This window comes from Aythya fuligula, chromosome 2, assembly GCF_009819795.1.
Source record: "Aythya fuligula isolate bAytFul2 chromosome 2, bAytFul2.pri, whole genome shotgun sequence".
NCBI classification, from domain to species: domain Eukaryota; kingdom Metazoa; phylum Chordata; class Aves; order Anseriformes; family Anatidae; genus Aythya; species Aythya fuligula.
Genome location: NC_045560.1, coordinates 3262432 through 3278821, shown reverse-complemented (window position 1 = coordinate 3278821; position 16390 = coordinate 3262432). Strand labels below are relative to the sequence as shown.

Below are 16390 nucleotides of genomic sequence, written 5' to 3'. Positions count from 1 at the left end.
GTGTATTCTGCAATTCTCACTTATCTATTAAAAAAAAAAATCACCCTTTTACTTGCTTTTAAGGGAAATTCTCAGTGCTTCAAGGCTCATAGAGAGGGCTGCTATTCATTTTAACCATATCACAGATTTTCCTCCATGGTTTTCTGAGACACCTTATGAGAAGAGAGTAGAAGATACCAACCCCCAGACTCTCTCTGGTCTCATTACCTTTCACAACCAGAGAGGCTTTGGAGATTAGACCACGGGCAGTGAAAATGACTTCCCCACTATCATCAGGAATGGCACTTTTGATGCTGAGAGTATACTTCCGACCCATGTTGAAGGCTTTAAATCGCCCTCCACTTTCCACTTTGCTCCCATTCAGTGTCCAGCTGAAGTCATCAATGCTTTCATGGGACAAAATGCACTCAAACGTACAGTCTTCTCCCTCCTGGATTTCAGTGTTCTTCAGCCGTTTGGTAATGCCAATGTTCAGTTCTGGAAGACAAAATGTAGGTTAATATAAGGAGAAAAGGCATTTACAATTGACATTAAAAGTAGTACTGACATTTTTAGACCATCAGACTCATTTATCTGCAGGATTTGCAGGACGGTACCGCATTCCTTACTGATGTATTTGACATGTGAGGAATTCCTCAGACATTATCCACTCAGAATTACCAGAAAGCTATAGAAAAACGGGCATGTGAATCTCCTGGCTTCTCTCTGGAAGGACTGTGTGGGGAACAGCTCATTCCATGAAGCAGAGTGAAGATTTAATGAGGAAAAACTAACAGACGGAAATACTTCTGGATATTGTATGAGACAAAGGCTTCTGCCCATGATGAGAAATTGAATGCTTTTATTTGTGTATTTGTTACCATCCTACTCCTCCAGGTATTCAAATCATACTGAAAATCAAAACTTGTTTTGTTACCAATGAGAGTTCAAAAACCATGAACACTCCTCCTTCCTTCAAGAAGCCACAAGGATTAGAGGACAGATTGGATTGCTGGCTTCTTCAGCAGACAATATTGAACTTCTTTCATGTACCCACAACAGACTCTGAAATACTAGCTGAGCCATGTGAAACAAGCTGCCTTTTTCTTTTCTTGCCTTCCCCCCCCCCCCCTTTTTTTTTTTTTTGGTAGGTTTGGTGTGTGTCTGTTTTGTTTTGGGGTGTGATTTTTTATTTCTTTGTTTTGTTTTGAGAAATCAATTGCTCTTCTGTGAGAGTTTCTCCACTTTAGGAAAGTTCAGAAAGAAAACATTGCCTATATATTGTTGACACATCCAGAGATTTTCATGAAAACACGAGGTATACTTCCAACAAAGAGCAAGAACTGTTCAGAAATCACTGTGTTAAATTCCAGTAACAGTTTTATAACGGAGGCAATTTATGCTCATGGGGGAATAGGTGTGAGACACAGGGACCAACCCGCATGTATTTTCAGCACCTCTTTACTGGCAATTGTCAACAGTACTTACCCTGAATGCTGACCTGTGACTTGGCAACATCAGTGCCAATATCACAGGTGTATAAACCTGCATCTGTCTTCTCAAGGTCATGGATAAGGAGACACAGAGTCTTCCCAGAGTGTATCTGCTCATATTTGTTGCCAGCAGTGAGCACTGCACCATCCTTTTTCCAAACAGGTTTGACCTTCTCTTTGGAGACTTCACATTCCAGTTTAATTACACCTCGCTCCTCACCAAAAACATCATCCAAGGACTTCATGAAGACAGCAGGCTTCTCTGAAGTTTAACAAGCAAAACAGGAATTAACCAGGAATTTAAGCTAAGAAATTTTCACAGTTGCTACCAGATATTTAAAGAGGGTTTGAGTAAACCCTTACCAAAACTGATGATACCAATACCTAAAGAAGAGAACCTAAAGCAGTTTCACACCTCAAGATTTTTAAGTTTTATGGAAATCAGGACAGCACTGCAATTGTGGTCTCTCTCTGAGATTGCATGGACTCCTTTTTTGACTGTGTTGGGTCATCTGTCAGGCAGAGGTGATCCCAAGGGAGATGCAGTCACAGGGAACAGGGCTTGAATCAGACATGTATGGCATTAGTGAAGGACAAAGGAATAGCCTCATACTTAGAAGATGCTCAACAAGATAGGCTAAGTAAGGAAACCCTTGCATGTATAAAGAAGAAGAAGAAAATGTTCTCTGGGAATGTCCTTGCTTCTTGCAGCAGTGCACAAGCATATAGTGGTCAGGTGGTTACAAGAAACACATGTGAAGGGAAGAAATTGGGATGTAACTGTTCTGAAGCTGGAGAGCTGGCACTGCCTTCATATGAAGCAGAACTCATACGGTAGGCAGCAGAAATAAAAGGATATGCTGCACACTCTCCTGAGCACCTTTACTCTTGCCTCTAAAGGGCATCAATTCCCTTTATTTATCTTAAAATATATTTCATGCAGAAATTCAGGGGAATTTTTTGACCAGGTATAAAAGAAAGGAGGAAGAGGAAATACTTCAGACTCTCTGAGTAGGTAGAGTAAAAGATTTAATTTTTTCTGATGCTCTAGGAGAAGCAAATTAGTGATGACCAGGAGGCAAAACACATGAAGAATGGTCTCTGATTTCCTACAAGAATATGTAGGATATTAGACTCTCTGACTTTCAGAGAGAATGTCTCAGAACATTTCACATTGACACTTCCATCCTGGACCAATGCAGATACATAATGGAGTTAATTTAGGGTAACAAATCCCTATGAGTTACCTGAGCATGCCTTTTGAAACAGGTGTATTTCTAAAGAAAATATTTTAAAATTTTGATAGATGTTTTACCTCATGTTTCTAGCATGCTTAAAGTAATATCATGCAACTTACCATGGCTTAGCTGGTGCACGAGAACATGTTAAACTACAGCAATTCAGTTCTGTGAGCAAACTTTAAAACATTAAGGACAGCAGCAAATTGTGTCCTTTTTGCTCATTTGAATCAGTCCAACTTGATGATAGATGCACTGAAAAGTGTGCCCTACCCTTGGAGGTACACTGCAGCTCAGCTCTTTACAGTCAAAAATCTTTAGAAATGACAGTATTTAGACTACATACTATTGAAGAGAGCAACAAGTAAAGGAAATTGCCCTTGAAACTATAGTTACGATAAGTAAAAGAATGACAAAGAGCTATGGAAATTTTTGGCAAGACACCAAAACAATTTTCCTTAGGAAAATCATCAGCTACATTAGAAACTTATACTGGAAGAAAGCACCTGAACATTTATCCAGAGGGATGAGGCTTAGAAGGAGGATTGCTGTGTGGATATGGCAAATAATAGCTGCTTTACATCTCTTAGTTCATGAAGAGTATGATCAGACCCACCTATCACCTTCAGATGCGCAGTCTCTGACACCTTGTCTGACTTCATTGTCACTGTGCCAGCATCTTCAGGCTTGATCTGCTTCATCGTCAGTGTGTAGCAGTTGCCAACATTCTTGATGTCATTGAAATTGTTGGTGTAAAGGAGGGTGCCGTTCAGGAACCATTCCACATCCTCGTCATCATGGGACAGCTCACAGGAGAAGACAGCAGAGCTCTCTTCTTCAATTTCCACATCCTGCAGGTGTTTGATTACTTCTACGTTGCGGGCTGTTGGATAAACAAAGTGTACCATTACCACTGTTGCTACATATTAGTACTGTTACACAAACAGATTTCACAGTGTTCAGGGCTTATTAAATGATTTAGCCTGATCTCCTGAACATCACAGGTCAATACATTTTATTTATTTGGTTCTGCACTTAGTCCAACAGAAAAGCATCCATTACAAAAGACTTTGTTGTCCAGAGCCCTCAATTCTCCTTTCACATATAAATCTTTTTCTTTTACTTAAAGATAAGTAATTCTTCTGAAATGGTAATAACATTACAGTGATATCTAAATACCCCTGAGAGCTCCAGTCCCGATGTTCTAGTCACTGCACACGCACATATACAGTGTGTAAATCATCCCTGACTCACTACCAGGGAAAGAGTCACAAAGAAGATGATATGAAAACAAGGTTTTTGGCCACAAACAGCTGCTACAGAGATAAAACGATTTGCTGAGGTTTAGGGAGCAACAGGAAGTGAATTATTTTCTTTTCCAGTCCTTGACCAGAAGTTTGTCTTTGAAGCTTGTCTACACATGAAGCACTTTTTCTCAAGGACTGGTTAACTCAGAAGAGGGTTTTGGAGAATTAAAAATTTTGTCATTTGGATGAACCTCTGCAAGGCTAAACTTGTGAAAGAGTGACAGAGATCAACTTCTCTTGCAGTTTTACCAAAGGGGAAGAACTGGCTAAACGCTACTGCTATACCAAGATGTGATAGACCCCCAGTAGCAGATGCATTATAGATAAAAGCTGACACAGTAGTCAGTGGAAATGAAAACCACAAATGTTCACCAAAAATCAGAGGCCTGTAGCAGTTTAACACAAAAAAAACATTTTTAGCAAAGAGTTCCAAAGAGTTCAGTTCCTTGAACAAAAGGGAAAATTATGTGCCTTAAGAAAGACAACTACACTCCTGCCCAATCCCAGCACTTTACCAAGACTCTGCCCTTCCACGTACACAATCTAATTGATGGTAAGTGCTGGATTTCAGTATCTTGGAATATCATCACAGTGCATAATACAAATACACCAGTGAAAATGGTATGCTTGTATAAAATTAGCAGAAAAGAACTGTGGATTTTGACCTCAAGAAGAGAAAAAATCTAGAGTGAAATACTGAACAGCAAAATGACATGCAACAGGCAAGCCTCCCTCCTGCGAATTGCTCATACCTTCAACTGTCAGCGTGGCTTCAGTCTCCGCATTTCCTGCCCTGCACTTGTACACACCAGCATCTTCAGGCTTCACCTTCAGAATCTTGAGCTCTGCTGAATGCTTCTCCCGCTTGATCTTGTACTTTTCAGAGGGCTCAATGGGCGTGTGGCCCTTGAACCACTTCACAATCTTTGGAGAAGGCCTGAAGTCACAAGAAAGGATGACAGAATGGCGTTCCAAAGCTGTCTTATCCTCCATCTTCCTGGTGATCTGTATATGGTAATCTGCAAAGCAGGGTTGGAAAAGAAGAAAGGATGAATGCAATCTGAAGAAGAGGAAAGTTTCTAGTCCGTATTTCATGCCCATTAATTTCATGTATTTCATGTTCACAACAGTTCTGTGAGCTGCTCAGATGATGCTACAGGTTTCTGTTAAGGACCTGATTTATCTTGAAGCTAAAACAGCACAATAATCTATAGCGGATGCTGGTAACTATATTTCTGTAAAATAATTTGTACCAAATGCATGGTCCAGTTCTGGTTCAGTGCTTATTGAATTGCTCTTTGATTGAGGACTTTACTCAAATAAGAGTGAATTAGAGACAAAACAAGGACTTCAGGATGTGACTGTCACCATTTACTATGGTGACAACATAAGATGAAAAGCCCTGAAGCTTTGTCCCAGATCAAATCAATGAAAAAGTGGATTAAGGAAATCTGCCAGCAAACTTGTCTAGTTCAGAAACACGACAAAATAAATTAACTTGGTAAATTTCACCTGTTTTGACCATTTCTGTAAAGCTAAGGAAAAAAAAATAACAGTCTTAGCTCTATAGATTTGAATACTAGGCACACCACATCCATTAATCAGATCCCTTCCTGAGACACTGCTGTCTCATTTAGTGCCCAACAACTTGTAATTGGGAACCTAAGCAGACCTTCCAGGTATACACACAACATTTCAAAGATCCCAGGCAGAGAAGCCTGCACATTAAGCTCTGTCTGAAAAATTAGGTTCCAGAGACTGTGAGAGGAAGGATCTCTCATAATCTAATTCAAGCTAGAACGGATCACATTACCTCTGACAAGCAGGTTTGCTGTAGATTTTGATTTGCCGATGGAGAACTGAACGGTGCCTGTCATATCAGCGCTGGTTTTCAGTATTGTCAGCCGGTGGATGGTGCCTTCTTGCTGCATGATAATGTTTCTGCCAGCCTGTAAGACTTCTCCACGTAGATACCATTTGGGAGGTTTCACAGATGGAATGGATATCTCACATTCAAATTTGGCTTCTTCAGGCTCAGTCACGTCCTCATCACACAGCTCCTTTACAATATTAATGGATTGCTCTGGATGAAGGATGGAGCAAGAGAAAGCAGAGATTTAGGAGCCACGAAAGAGATCTTTGATTGTCATCCTGCACATTCATGCCATCTTTACTTCACTTGAACACTGAACCAGGCTCAAAAGGCCTTAAAGCATCCTCTTTTCTTTTTCTCTGTTTCTAAATAAGAATAAATACATATTGCCAGTAACAGCTCAGACAGTAAGAATATGACAACCAGAATATCCAGATCTCCTTATTCCCAGTCCAATTTCTAAAGCAGACCACTATCTTCCCATCCTGATGTCAAACTCTTGGCACCATAACTGGAAAATTTTATTATTTATTATTCCACGTATAAATGCAATAGAGGTTCAGTGAAATGCAGATGGTGTTAATAGGAAGGATATTAGTAAACTATAGCAACTTTTCTCTGTACAACAAGCTTTGTCCAGTAGATCTTATAAAGTTCTCCATGAATTGAACCACTCTCCTTAAGAGAATGTACAGTTTTCCAAGATGTTCCTGCCCTTATAATCGTACCAGGAAGCAGTATCAATGAAATTCACATGAAATCTGCACTCAATTAAAAACCCAAGTGGTCCTGTGTTTTTAAAGTAAATGACAAAGGCTTTTGAATCAGTCCACCCTCCTTTCAATGCATCTTGGAAGGAAAAATTGTTTAGTACCTTCAACAAAGAAATGAGCACTGCTTTTGTCATCAAAGGCATCACAAGTGTATGTGTCCTCATCTTCATAATCTGCATCGTTGATGATGAGCTTCCGATAGACACCTTCACTTACAATTTCATATTTGTCACTAGGGTGAATTTCCATATCCTTTTTATACCATCTAACTTCAGCATTGGCACGAGATACTTGGCATTCCAGGAATCCCCGATGTTTTTCAAGTGCAATCTTATCCCGCAAAGGCTTCACAATTTTTACAGGCAGCTCTAAAAGGAGTGAAAAAAAAGATGCAATCAGTGCAGTTCCTGTGAAAGGTGTCAATTAAAATCTCAAAAGCAGTATTTCTTTTATGGATAGTTATTTGGATGATGACAGGAGTCCCCACCATATTAAGCTAACACAGCAAGTAAAGACGTATTAAAAAAAAGACTTGCTATCCCTATTTTACCACTTGGATGGCTGAATTGCAGAGATAACAAGTAATTTACTCAACAAAGCTGGGGACTAATAACAGATTTCCTGAGCTCTTTGTCAGTGTGTTAACTCAAATGTTTTCCTTCAATTTCTTTATCACTTATTTAAGCTTAACATCCAAAAAAAAAAAAAAAAAAAAAGAAGTAATAAACTCTTCTGTTTTCAAATATAAACCAGCAAGAGAAAATGGAAGAGAAAATCAAACTATGCCTTTTTTGTCCCTCAAAGTTCAAACATGAATCTTAATGCCTAAAGGTAAAAAATCAACCTCCTCAGAAAATGAATTGTTTTACTTAGCAAATGTAAATCCCCAACAGTGACATGGATATTTCACCTGCACAAAGGTTGGTAGGAGTTTTTATTTCTGTGAAAGCTTTAAGTGTTGTTTAACTTTCTTCACGTTAAAAGTAAGGGCAATTGGTTGGTTTATAACAGGAGACAATTTAAGCAGTATTGTTATCAAAAGTATAATTACCTTTCACTCTAAGCTGGGCACGAGATTCTGCCTTTTCAGCGACAAATTTGATCTCTGCTGCATCTTTGACTTGGACACGTGTGTAAGTCAGTGAATAGGTCTTTCCTGAGAACAGACACACAAACACATACAGCTTCCTGTGAGAAGAAAATTCACTCTTCAAAGCACATTGCTAGGTCGGCACCATCTGTCTGGTTTCAGAGTATCCCTACCTGTTCTTGCGGCAGCAAAGCTGACCATTCCCCTACACCCACATCCCTGTAACAAAGCGTAACCTAACACAGATTCTCCTCCAAGGACGGACTGAATGTGGCTCCCATCATCAGAAAATTACTTGAGACAGAAGGATCCCACCCACTGTCAGACACAAACTCCTTTGAGAGATTAACTGACTGCCCTGTTCACTGTCACTTAGGAACAAATTGCATTTCCTACCTGCTCTTGGCAGCATGGGATGGTGACATAACACCAAATTTGCCACACTAGAGTTCCCACCATGTCACTGCCCCAGCCTAACTGCAACCCAAAAAATAAAAGGGGAACTCTCTGCTGAACCTTCTTAACTTGAGTTCAGAGGTCAGGCCGTTCTGCTTATTCTCCCAACCCACTCCCCACTCAAGGATAAGATCCCCATTTGAATTCCTACCATCTTGACGCATTCTAATATTGTCATCAGCCTTCAGCTTGCTGTCATCTTTGTACCACTGGGTTTGGACCTCATCATGTGAAATCTCACAGACGAAAGATGCACTCTCATATTCATTCACTTCCACATCTTCCAGTGGTTTAACAATCTTGATATCTCGGGCTGTGAAATCATAGAGACAATTATTTATTGGGGTTTCTACATAGCTGAGTGCAGTATCTTTACCTTATGCATACTAGCATGAAAAAAAAAAAAAAAAAAGAGATTGCATTTTATTCTTCACCACCTTCCCCCTCATGGGTGATATCTCTCTTCAACACAGCAAATACATTTTGCACTTGAACCTACAGAGATAGAATTACTAGTGGCAGTGGAGATCACTGCAACTGTATTTTATGGAAGCCAGAACTTGTCTTTCAAAAACGTCTTTTAAAACCTGTCTAAACATATTAATGGAAGAAAAATCTGCCAAGAGAAACTAGACACACCCCTACAATCTCATGTCACTATAAACCTGTCACATTCTTATGCTTCTCTGCATGCCCCTCTCTCATTCCTTTGCTTGTGTGCCCAGACTGTATCAGCCACTTTTTACCTAGGGGGTACTTTTGTTTAAGAACCCCTTGAACTTGGCATAATCCCCTTTAACTCGACAGATCTGCACTTGTGTATGTCAGAACTGATCCATATTTCTGTGCTACTGCAGCCCTTTCATTTTGAAAGGACAGGTCTTGATACTTCTTAGATTAGCCCCAGGAACAAGTTCAGGTATAAATCGACCCATCCCAGTCACAAGGTCAGGGAGAAAAGGGGAGTTCAGCAGAGCAATGAAATAGGACAGATATTCGTGAAGAACTTGCTAACACTGAACCCAAGTGGCCACTTGAGGACAGCAACTACTAAGAAATGAGAAAAAAAAATGGTCTGTTTTTTCATCTGTCCTGGAAAACAAATCTGCCAGGGCACAGCAGACATGTCTGTTCAGTAACTGGCCTTCAGCACAGGCTTATGATCGGGTGCTTCAGAGCCCAGTGACAAAATACATCTGGTGCTTATCCAGGGCAACACATGGAGGGAAAATCTGTCTTGAGTATGAAGAAGAGATGCAGTCAGAAATCTTTACATGTTCCTTAGCATTTACTACGTAAAAAGTATGGCAAATCTTGAGATCGTTCCCAGGGCTTGTCTGGTCTCTATTCAGGCAAAGTCCCTCTATGACAATGACAGAAGCTAAATCAAACCATGTGTGTGTCAGCCACTGATGCCCTGCTTTGTGTCAGGCTCTCCAGTATCTGCTAATTTGTTCATTCAGAAACACCATTTAAATTCCAGGGAAAAGAAATCACTTTTCCATTAATAAATGGAAAAATAAGTTAGCACTTCCAAAAACAGCTCCTATAAGGATAGAACAAGCACACAACAGCTCTGACGGTATGTATTTTCTCACTGAGAAGAGAAAGGTATCCAATATAGTAACTGAGAAATGCACAAACTGTCCATGAAGCATTTCTTACTGTGGAGTAAAATACTGCAGTAGAGGTTATTTCCTCTTTCAGTTGAACATACCATGAACCTTTAGGGTAGCTGATGTCTTGTCTTCAGCTGCTTTACACATGTAGGTTCCCTGGTCTTCATATTCACACTTGTGAATAATGAGACTCCTCTTATTTCCTTGGGAAACAATTCCCACTTTTTTACTTTGCCGGAGCTCCTTCCCATCCTAGAAAAGGCCAAATCAGATCACCGTCAGCAATTCTACATCTGCACTGAGCAAAAGAAGCATTACGATCTATGCTTAATTCACCTGTCTCACTGAACTTAATGGATCTGTGCTTACTGGAACATATGCTGAAACTTAAGCACAGCACGAAGCTGTCAACATGTAGGAATGGGTGAAGAACATGCACAAATTCTGGCTGACCTGTGACAGCTGCTTGCAGGCTTAAGGCACTGTACAGGATTGGCAATAAACCCATTTGGACATTAGCTTGGAGAAATGATGTTATCCCCATCTAAGGGAAGAATCAGGTGAACCCCAAGGAAGGTACATGAAGTGCCTGAGCTCATCCCCAGGCTATCAGGTAGAAAGGGAATTGAGGTCTCACTTTAAACCATAGTTCCCAATGAGGCTATAAATCCTGTGTGAGAACTGCTAGGTATGAATTGAAGCACAAGACTGCACTCCTATCAATAACAGTGCTCACATTCTGTGCAAAAATAGCTCAGATATTCACTTAAAATGCAAGAGAAATTTCAAACTAATTAACGTATCCAGTAAATAATAACAAGGAGTGATGAACTGGGCAAATAAATGAACATAAAGGCAAGAGAGCAATGTTAAGACCTGTACAGCAAAGGCTCACATCCCTTGGAAATGAAATTAAAGGCTCTAATTTCCAGAGAAATCAGAAATGGAAATACCACTGCCCATCACATGCTGTACCTTGAACCACTTAACATCCACATTGGGCCTGGACAGCTCACACTCAAAGGTGACCTTGTCCTTCTGAGTTACACTGACGTCTACCAATGGTTTGCTGATTTTCACAGGCAATTCTGGAAAAAAAAAAAAAAAAAAAAAAAAAAAAAAAAAAAAAAAAAAAAGAGAGAGAGACACAAATACAAAAGGATGTCCAATTAGTAGGGAATGAGGGAATGAGGTCTCTAGAAACATCTGGCACAAGGAAAAATGGATAGGCAGAGCCTAGTGCCTATTTTCCATGTTTAATATAACTTCTAAGTGAAAACAAACCCCCAAGTCCTATTGTTTTGAACACATTATCATTACATGAACTAGGGACAATGATGTTACAATAATCCTGTTGATATTTGAGTGAAATGTTACTGATGAAGAAAGTTGGTTGCCCTCTTAAAAGCTTACTCTCTAGGGACAGGAGAAGGTAACCATGTCCCACACCAAATAGGGCCTCAGACTTTGGGGTCAGTGTACCTGTCACAGTGAGCCTCCCTGATGAGTGAATGCCATCTGCTTTGAAGGAGATGAGTCCTGCATCTTCAAGAGTCACAGAAGAAAGTGTCAGTGAATGCTTTTTCCCCTGGACGCCCATAATAATATTCGGAGCAGGCTTCAGCCGAACGCCGTCCTTCTGCCAGGTCCCTTCCACATCCTCATGAGACAGCTCCACCTCAAAGGTGACAGTCCCTTTCTCAGAGACTTCGACGGGTTGAAGGCCTTTCACCAGCTTGATCTGCCTCACTGAAAAACAACATGGACAAGTTGGAGATCTCACAGCAACAGCTGAGAAACTGCATCAGGACTTCCAAAAGACATTAATTCCTCACAGAGGTACAGCACTCGCCAATTAAACAACCACCTTTGCAAAAAAACACAAAAACAAAATATCTGTCCCTGACCATACTGCTAGTATGGCTGCTCATCTTAAATGGATGCTTTCAGCTGGGAAAAAGAGGTCCCACAAACATTGCAGGGCCCTTTTTCTAGCCAGTTCCCCTCCATCACCACCCACTGTCTAGACCAGAAATCAACTAAATAGTATAGCAATTTTTAACTCAGTAAATTGCCCCCTAAATATATCCTCACCTTGTACTATACGCAGGACTGGGAAAAAAGTACTTTTACAAAGGCCATCTCATCATAAAACAGCAAACAGCTGGGGAATGGCAAAACTTCTACAGAATTTATTTTAATAGACAATAGTTCATGTCAAGAGATTTGAAATTTCATACCCTTGTTCTTAGGATAATTTATGCTATAATTAATTGACCTAATTATGCTTTTCCCTGATGAAAACTTAGAGGTGTATCAAAAGGAGGATCATCACTTTACTTATGACTTATTTTTATTTTATTCTTCCTCAAACGTCTCCTCCTGGAAGTGTTTTATTTATCAAAACAAAATATTCAGCCAAATAGGCTATTGGTTTGAGCAGCTCAGTTGGTTTTAGGATCTGCTGGCATCTTAAGATCAGAACAGACACTGATCTTTTGATTAAGCATCGTTTATACTGGAGTAAATCCATAGATTGGATTGGACTGGAGTAAATGCAAGTGAGATTCCTGTACACCGCCCCGTTCTTGCTGTACATCATAACTAAGGCTTGGATGATCACATGCGAAAAGAATTCCCTACGACAATGATCTGATTTCCAGTTTTCATCATGGTTCATCTTGGATCCTGGTTTATCTTTCACCTTGAGTTTCAGCCACTTAATTGAAACTATCTCAGTTCATCAACGGGGAAGCTATCTTTTTTTTACAGCGTCTCTAAGTGTAAGCGATGAGAGTGCGGCTGGGTATCTGCAAAGCACACACCCAATAATTATCTGGTACCAGCATTCTCCCTCTGTCAGAACAGGAAGGTTATAAACCAAGAGTCATGCAAGCTTGCATGAGACACCTTGCACAAAACTATAAAACACTGTTGGTAGCTATCAGGACTAGCCATTTTTTTCCTGTATAAAATTTTTCCATCATTATTTTTATTAACACTTGGATATAACAACAGCCAGCGTCTGAAAAACTCACGCAACTGAAGCTACAACCAACTGTGGTTGAAACATCTTGCTGGAAGAAAACTGACTCAGCCAAAGTTTGAAAAAAACACCTCAGAGTACAACGTGTAAAAGAGGATGCAGTAACAAACTGCCCCACACTGCCCTGCATTCTTCCAGCACGTGGTGACCAGGGAAGTACTGTATTTCCCTACCTTCTCTGGAGACAGTTCATCCAATTTAACTGAGACAGTCGACCTGAATCTAGATCTAAATCAAAATTGTAGTCAACTATGGGTCCTTGAATATTCAGAAAGATACTCCAGAAGGTAATTCAATACATCTACAACTTAAAACACTTATTTATTAAAACATTCTTTAAAGTCATTTTTTTTTTTTTTTTTTTTTTTTTTTTTTGGTTCTCTGGACACAGAAGGAGCATTAAATTTAGATTTAGGCTGAATGGATCCAAGACTAATCTAATACATGTAGCTGCTGGGCAATGCTAATGTCTGGGTTTTTCTGTCTGTTTTTCCTAGAGCCACTCAGTTTGGAAAAAAAGATGAGCAACATCCTATAGAAGTGATAACCACCACATTTTGTGACACTAAAGCAATGGGTTTTGACAACTGTCAGCCAGGCAGATTTTGAAGATGAAGTTGTCCTAACAGTGCATGAAAGTGATTTGACAAACCCTGCTCTGTATGAGACAGTTTGTCATTAATTTGTGATATATTTGATTCCCACTCTGTTCTTAGGCAAACAACTCTAATCCTCATCTTGCACTCTCGAGCTGCTGCCTCACAGATGGGGCAGAGAAAAACACATCTGTATTAGTAGGGAGATTTGAAGTGGACTAACTTGGAGAGGGACAGGAAATTGCAGGTGTCAGGGAGGAAATTCAGCCTTTAGCTACAGGCACATGCAGCTGCACAGAACCATGAAGTGAAGGACAAAGTTAAAAATTAGAGCCTCAAAAAAATGAGAATCCGTGGGGTTGTTGCTACTGATTTCACCATGCCCAACCTATTTCCAAGCCTAAACCTCTCCAATCAAAAAATGGAAAAAAAAAATATATATATATATATATATATATATGTGGGAAGAACTACTGGTGAAATTTTTCATGATGTTAATAATATGCACAAAATCCTAGAATGGTGTATTGGGTTTATGTGGCAAGGTTTTGGTAGTGGGGGCTCCAGGGGTGGCCTCTGTGAGAAGAATCCAGCAGCTGCCCAATGTTAGATAAGGGCCGGTATCAGACAGCTCCAAAGGGCCACGCCACTGGCCACAGTGATGTTGTTTGTGCATTTGTGAGAGCAGAGTTAAGAAAGGGAAAAAAAAATGCTGCTCAACAGCAGCTGGGAGAGAGGAGTGAGACCCAGCCCTTTCAGCGCTGCTGAAAGCTGTAAAAAGAAAAATATGAACTAATACAGATAATCAACTGGTTTATCTTGTGTAAAGGTTTGTACTCCCACCATCAGAAGATCACAAAACTGCAAGGCTGGACATATCCAGAAAAATTGTCTAGCCCTTCTCTGCCACTTCAGGACACACTCAGCTCTTTATGTCATCCCAGACAGGTATTTCACTAACTTTTTCTTAAACCCATGATGGAGGCCTCAAAACCTCTCCAGATGACCTATTCAGTCATCCAACTATTAAAAAGCTTTTTTATTGTATAACCTGGATCTTTCTCATTGCAGTTGAAGTCCATTATTTCCACATGGAGAACAGATTGTTCCCTTCCACTTTATAACAGCCTTTTATGTACTTGAAGTCTGTTATCAAGTCCTTCCTTGCCTATTTTTTATGACCTACACAGCACCAATTGGTGGCAGGGGCTTTGCAGACAAGATTAGGTAGTCCTTAAGTGCTTAAATTCTATCTTCATCTATCCTGTAACAATCATGACAAAAGGATGCAGGAAAAAGGACAGAAGTACAGGGCTACAGCTGAGATACCATTAGCTTACTTGAAAGGGTAGCACCCACAGACAGAAGATTTACTCTTGTGTTGTTTTTTTCTTTGTTTTTATTTTTTTTTTTTTAACCCTGACTGAATATAAAGAGTTGTTCTGAAAGAGGTGCTTTATAGAGAAGAATTAGGGCAACGGATGGGTGAACAAGGGAATGGTCTGCTAAAAGCCATACAAATGAAAAAACAGAGTGTACCACGGAGTGAGAAGTTTCAGAAGAAGAATCATCTAACAGGTTTCATAGTCAGCAGCATGACTGAAAGCTCATGGGATGAGATGAAGGCAACAGGAACCAGCCAGCCACATTCTGCTTACTGCCCTCTCTTCCACATTATCTCAGAAGTTTGACTGGTGGCCAAGCACACAGCTGTGTCCCCATGTGAGGTTTGGTGGCAGTGGCCATTATGATAATGGAAGAGACCAGAATCCATATCCAAATCCTGTCCAGAGTATTTACAGACCTGGCAATCATTCAACTTACTTTCCACGTTGATCTTGGCTTGGGTCTTGTCATCAGGACTCTCACAGCAGTAAAAGCCCCTGTCTGCAAAGGAGATGTCCTTAACCACCAAGATATGCTTTGTTCCCTCAGCTTTGATCTCTATTTTTTCACTGGGCTTCAACACAATGCTGTTCCTCATCCACTTCACCTCTGCAGGCTTGGTCAGTTCTACCTCCAAGGTCACTGTATCCTTCTCTTCAACTGTTCGGGCCTCCAGTTTCTTCTTGAAGGAGATTGAGGCCTCTGATAAAGGAGAGGAAATTACAGTAAGAATGTATAGGATCCAGAAAACATGTTTTCAGAAAGAATTAAAAAGGTGTCTTAATTATCTCTAGTCCCAATGAATTATGAGCATTTTTATTTAATGAAGCAAAAGCAGATATCCCCTCCCACAGTCAGAGGGAAGGCCACAGCATCAGTGACAGCCTGTCAAGGGTGCATTATTGCCTCTTACCTCTGACTCTGAGATTGGCTGTGCTTTCTACACCCTCTGCATTGGCAGAGATTTCAGCTGCATCTTCCAGAGTCAGATCAGTGATCGTAAGACTGTGGTTGGTGTCCTTCTGTGAGATCACATACTTCTTGCTGGCTTCGATCTTGACACCATTCCTGAGCCACGTGACTACAGCATCACTGGGAGAAACGGTGCACTTGAACACAGCCTCTTTTCCTTCCTCAGAGACCACACTGTTGAGACTCGTAACAAATTTCACCACTCTGGGAGCTGATGGATAGGAAGAAAATGTTTAGGAGCATGTCTCTGAGGCATGGCATAAGCACCTTCAAAGAGCCAACAGATTCAATGATTTCACTGGAAGCATCACAGTTCATTACTTATAGTAATAAAAAATGGACCATCATATTTCCCATCTCTGAATAGGTTTTATGTATAAAGATGCCAGAAGAAAGAGGCAAACAAAGAGGGGAAAAATCCTGTCTTAGATACGGGATACTTAATTCCAGCTTCAAATAAATTATGAAGGTTGATTTGAGCTCATCAATGATGTTCTTCGCAAACAGAGGTTCCACAGACATTCAGAGAAAAAGTGGAGTTTTGTACTTTGTTGTTAACACA

General features: G+C 40.3%; 1 protein-coding gene across 1 annotated transcript in view; it reads right to left on the bottom strand.

Moving 5' to 3' along the window:
• OBSCN (obscurin, cytoskeletal calmodulin and titin-interacting RhoGEF) overlaps positions 1-16390 on the bottom strand; it is a 175207-nt gene that overhangs the window by 117971 nt on the left and 40846 nt on the right. Inside the window, exons 21-33 of the mRNA XM_032182181.1 lie at positions 15770-16039; positions 15295-15558; positions 11311-11577; positions 10804-10916; positions 9927-10080; positions 8361-8522; positions 7715-7819; positions 6765-7031; positions 5831-6100; positions 4770-5036; positions 3327-3593; positions 1468-1734; positions 208-477 (exon numbers count right to left, since the gene is read on the bottom strand). Coding sequence (XP_032038072.1) covers positions 208-477; positions 1468-1734; positions 3327-3593; positions 4770-5036; positions 5831-6100; positions 6765-7031; positions 7715-7819; positions 8361-8522; positions 9927-10080; positions 10804-10916; positions 11311-11577; positions 15295-15558; positions 15770-16039 — 2943 coding nt within the window. The remainder of the gene's footprint in view (positions 1-207; positions 478-1467; positions 1735-3326; positions 3594-4769; positions 5037-5830; positions 6101-6764; positions 7032-7714; positions 7820-8360; positions 8523-9926; positions 10081-10803; positions 10917-11310; positions 11578-15294; positions 15559-15769; positions 16040-16390) is intronic.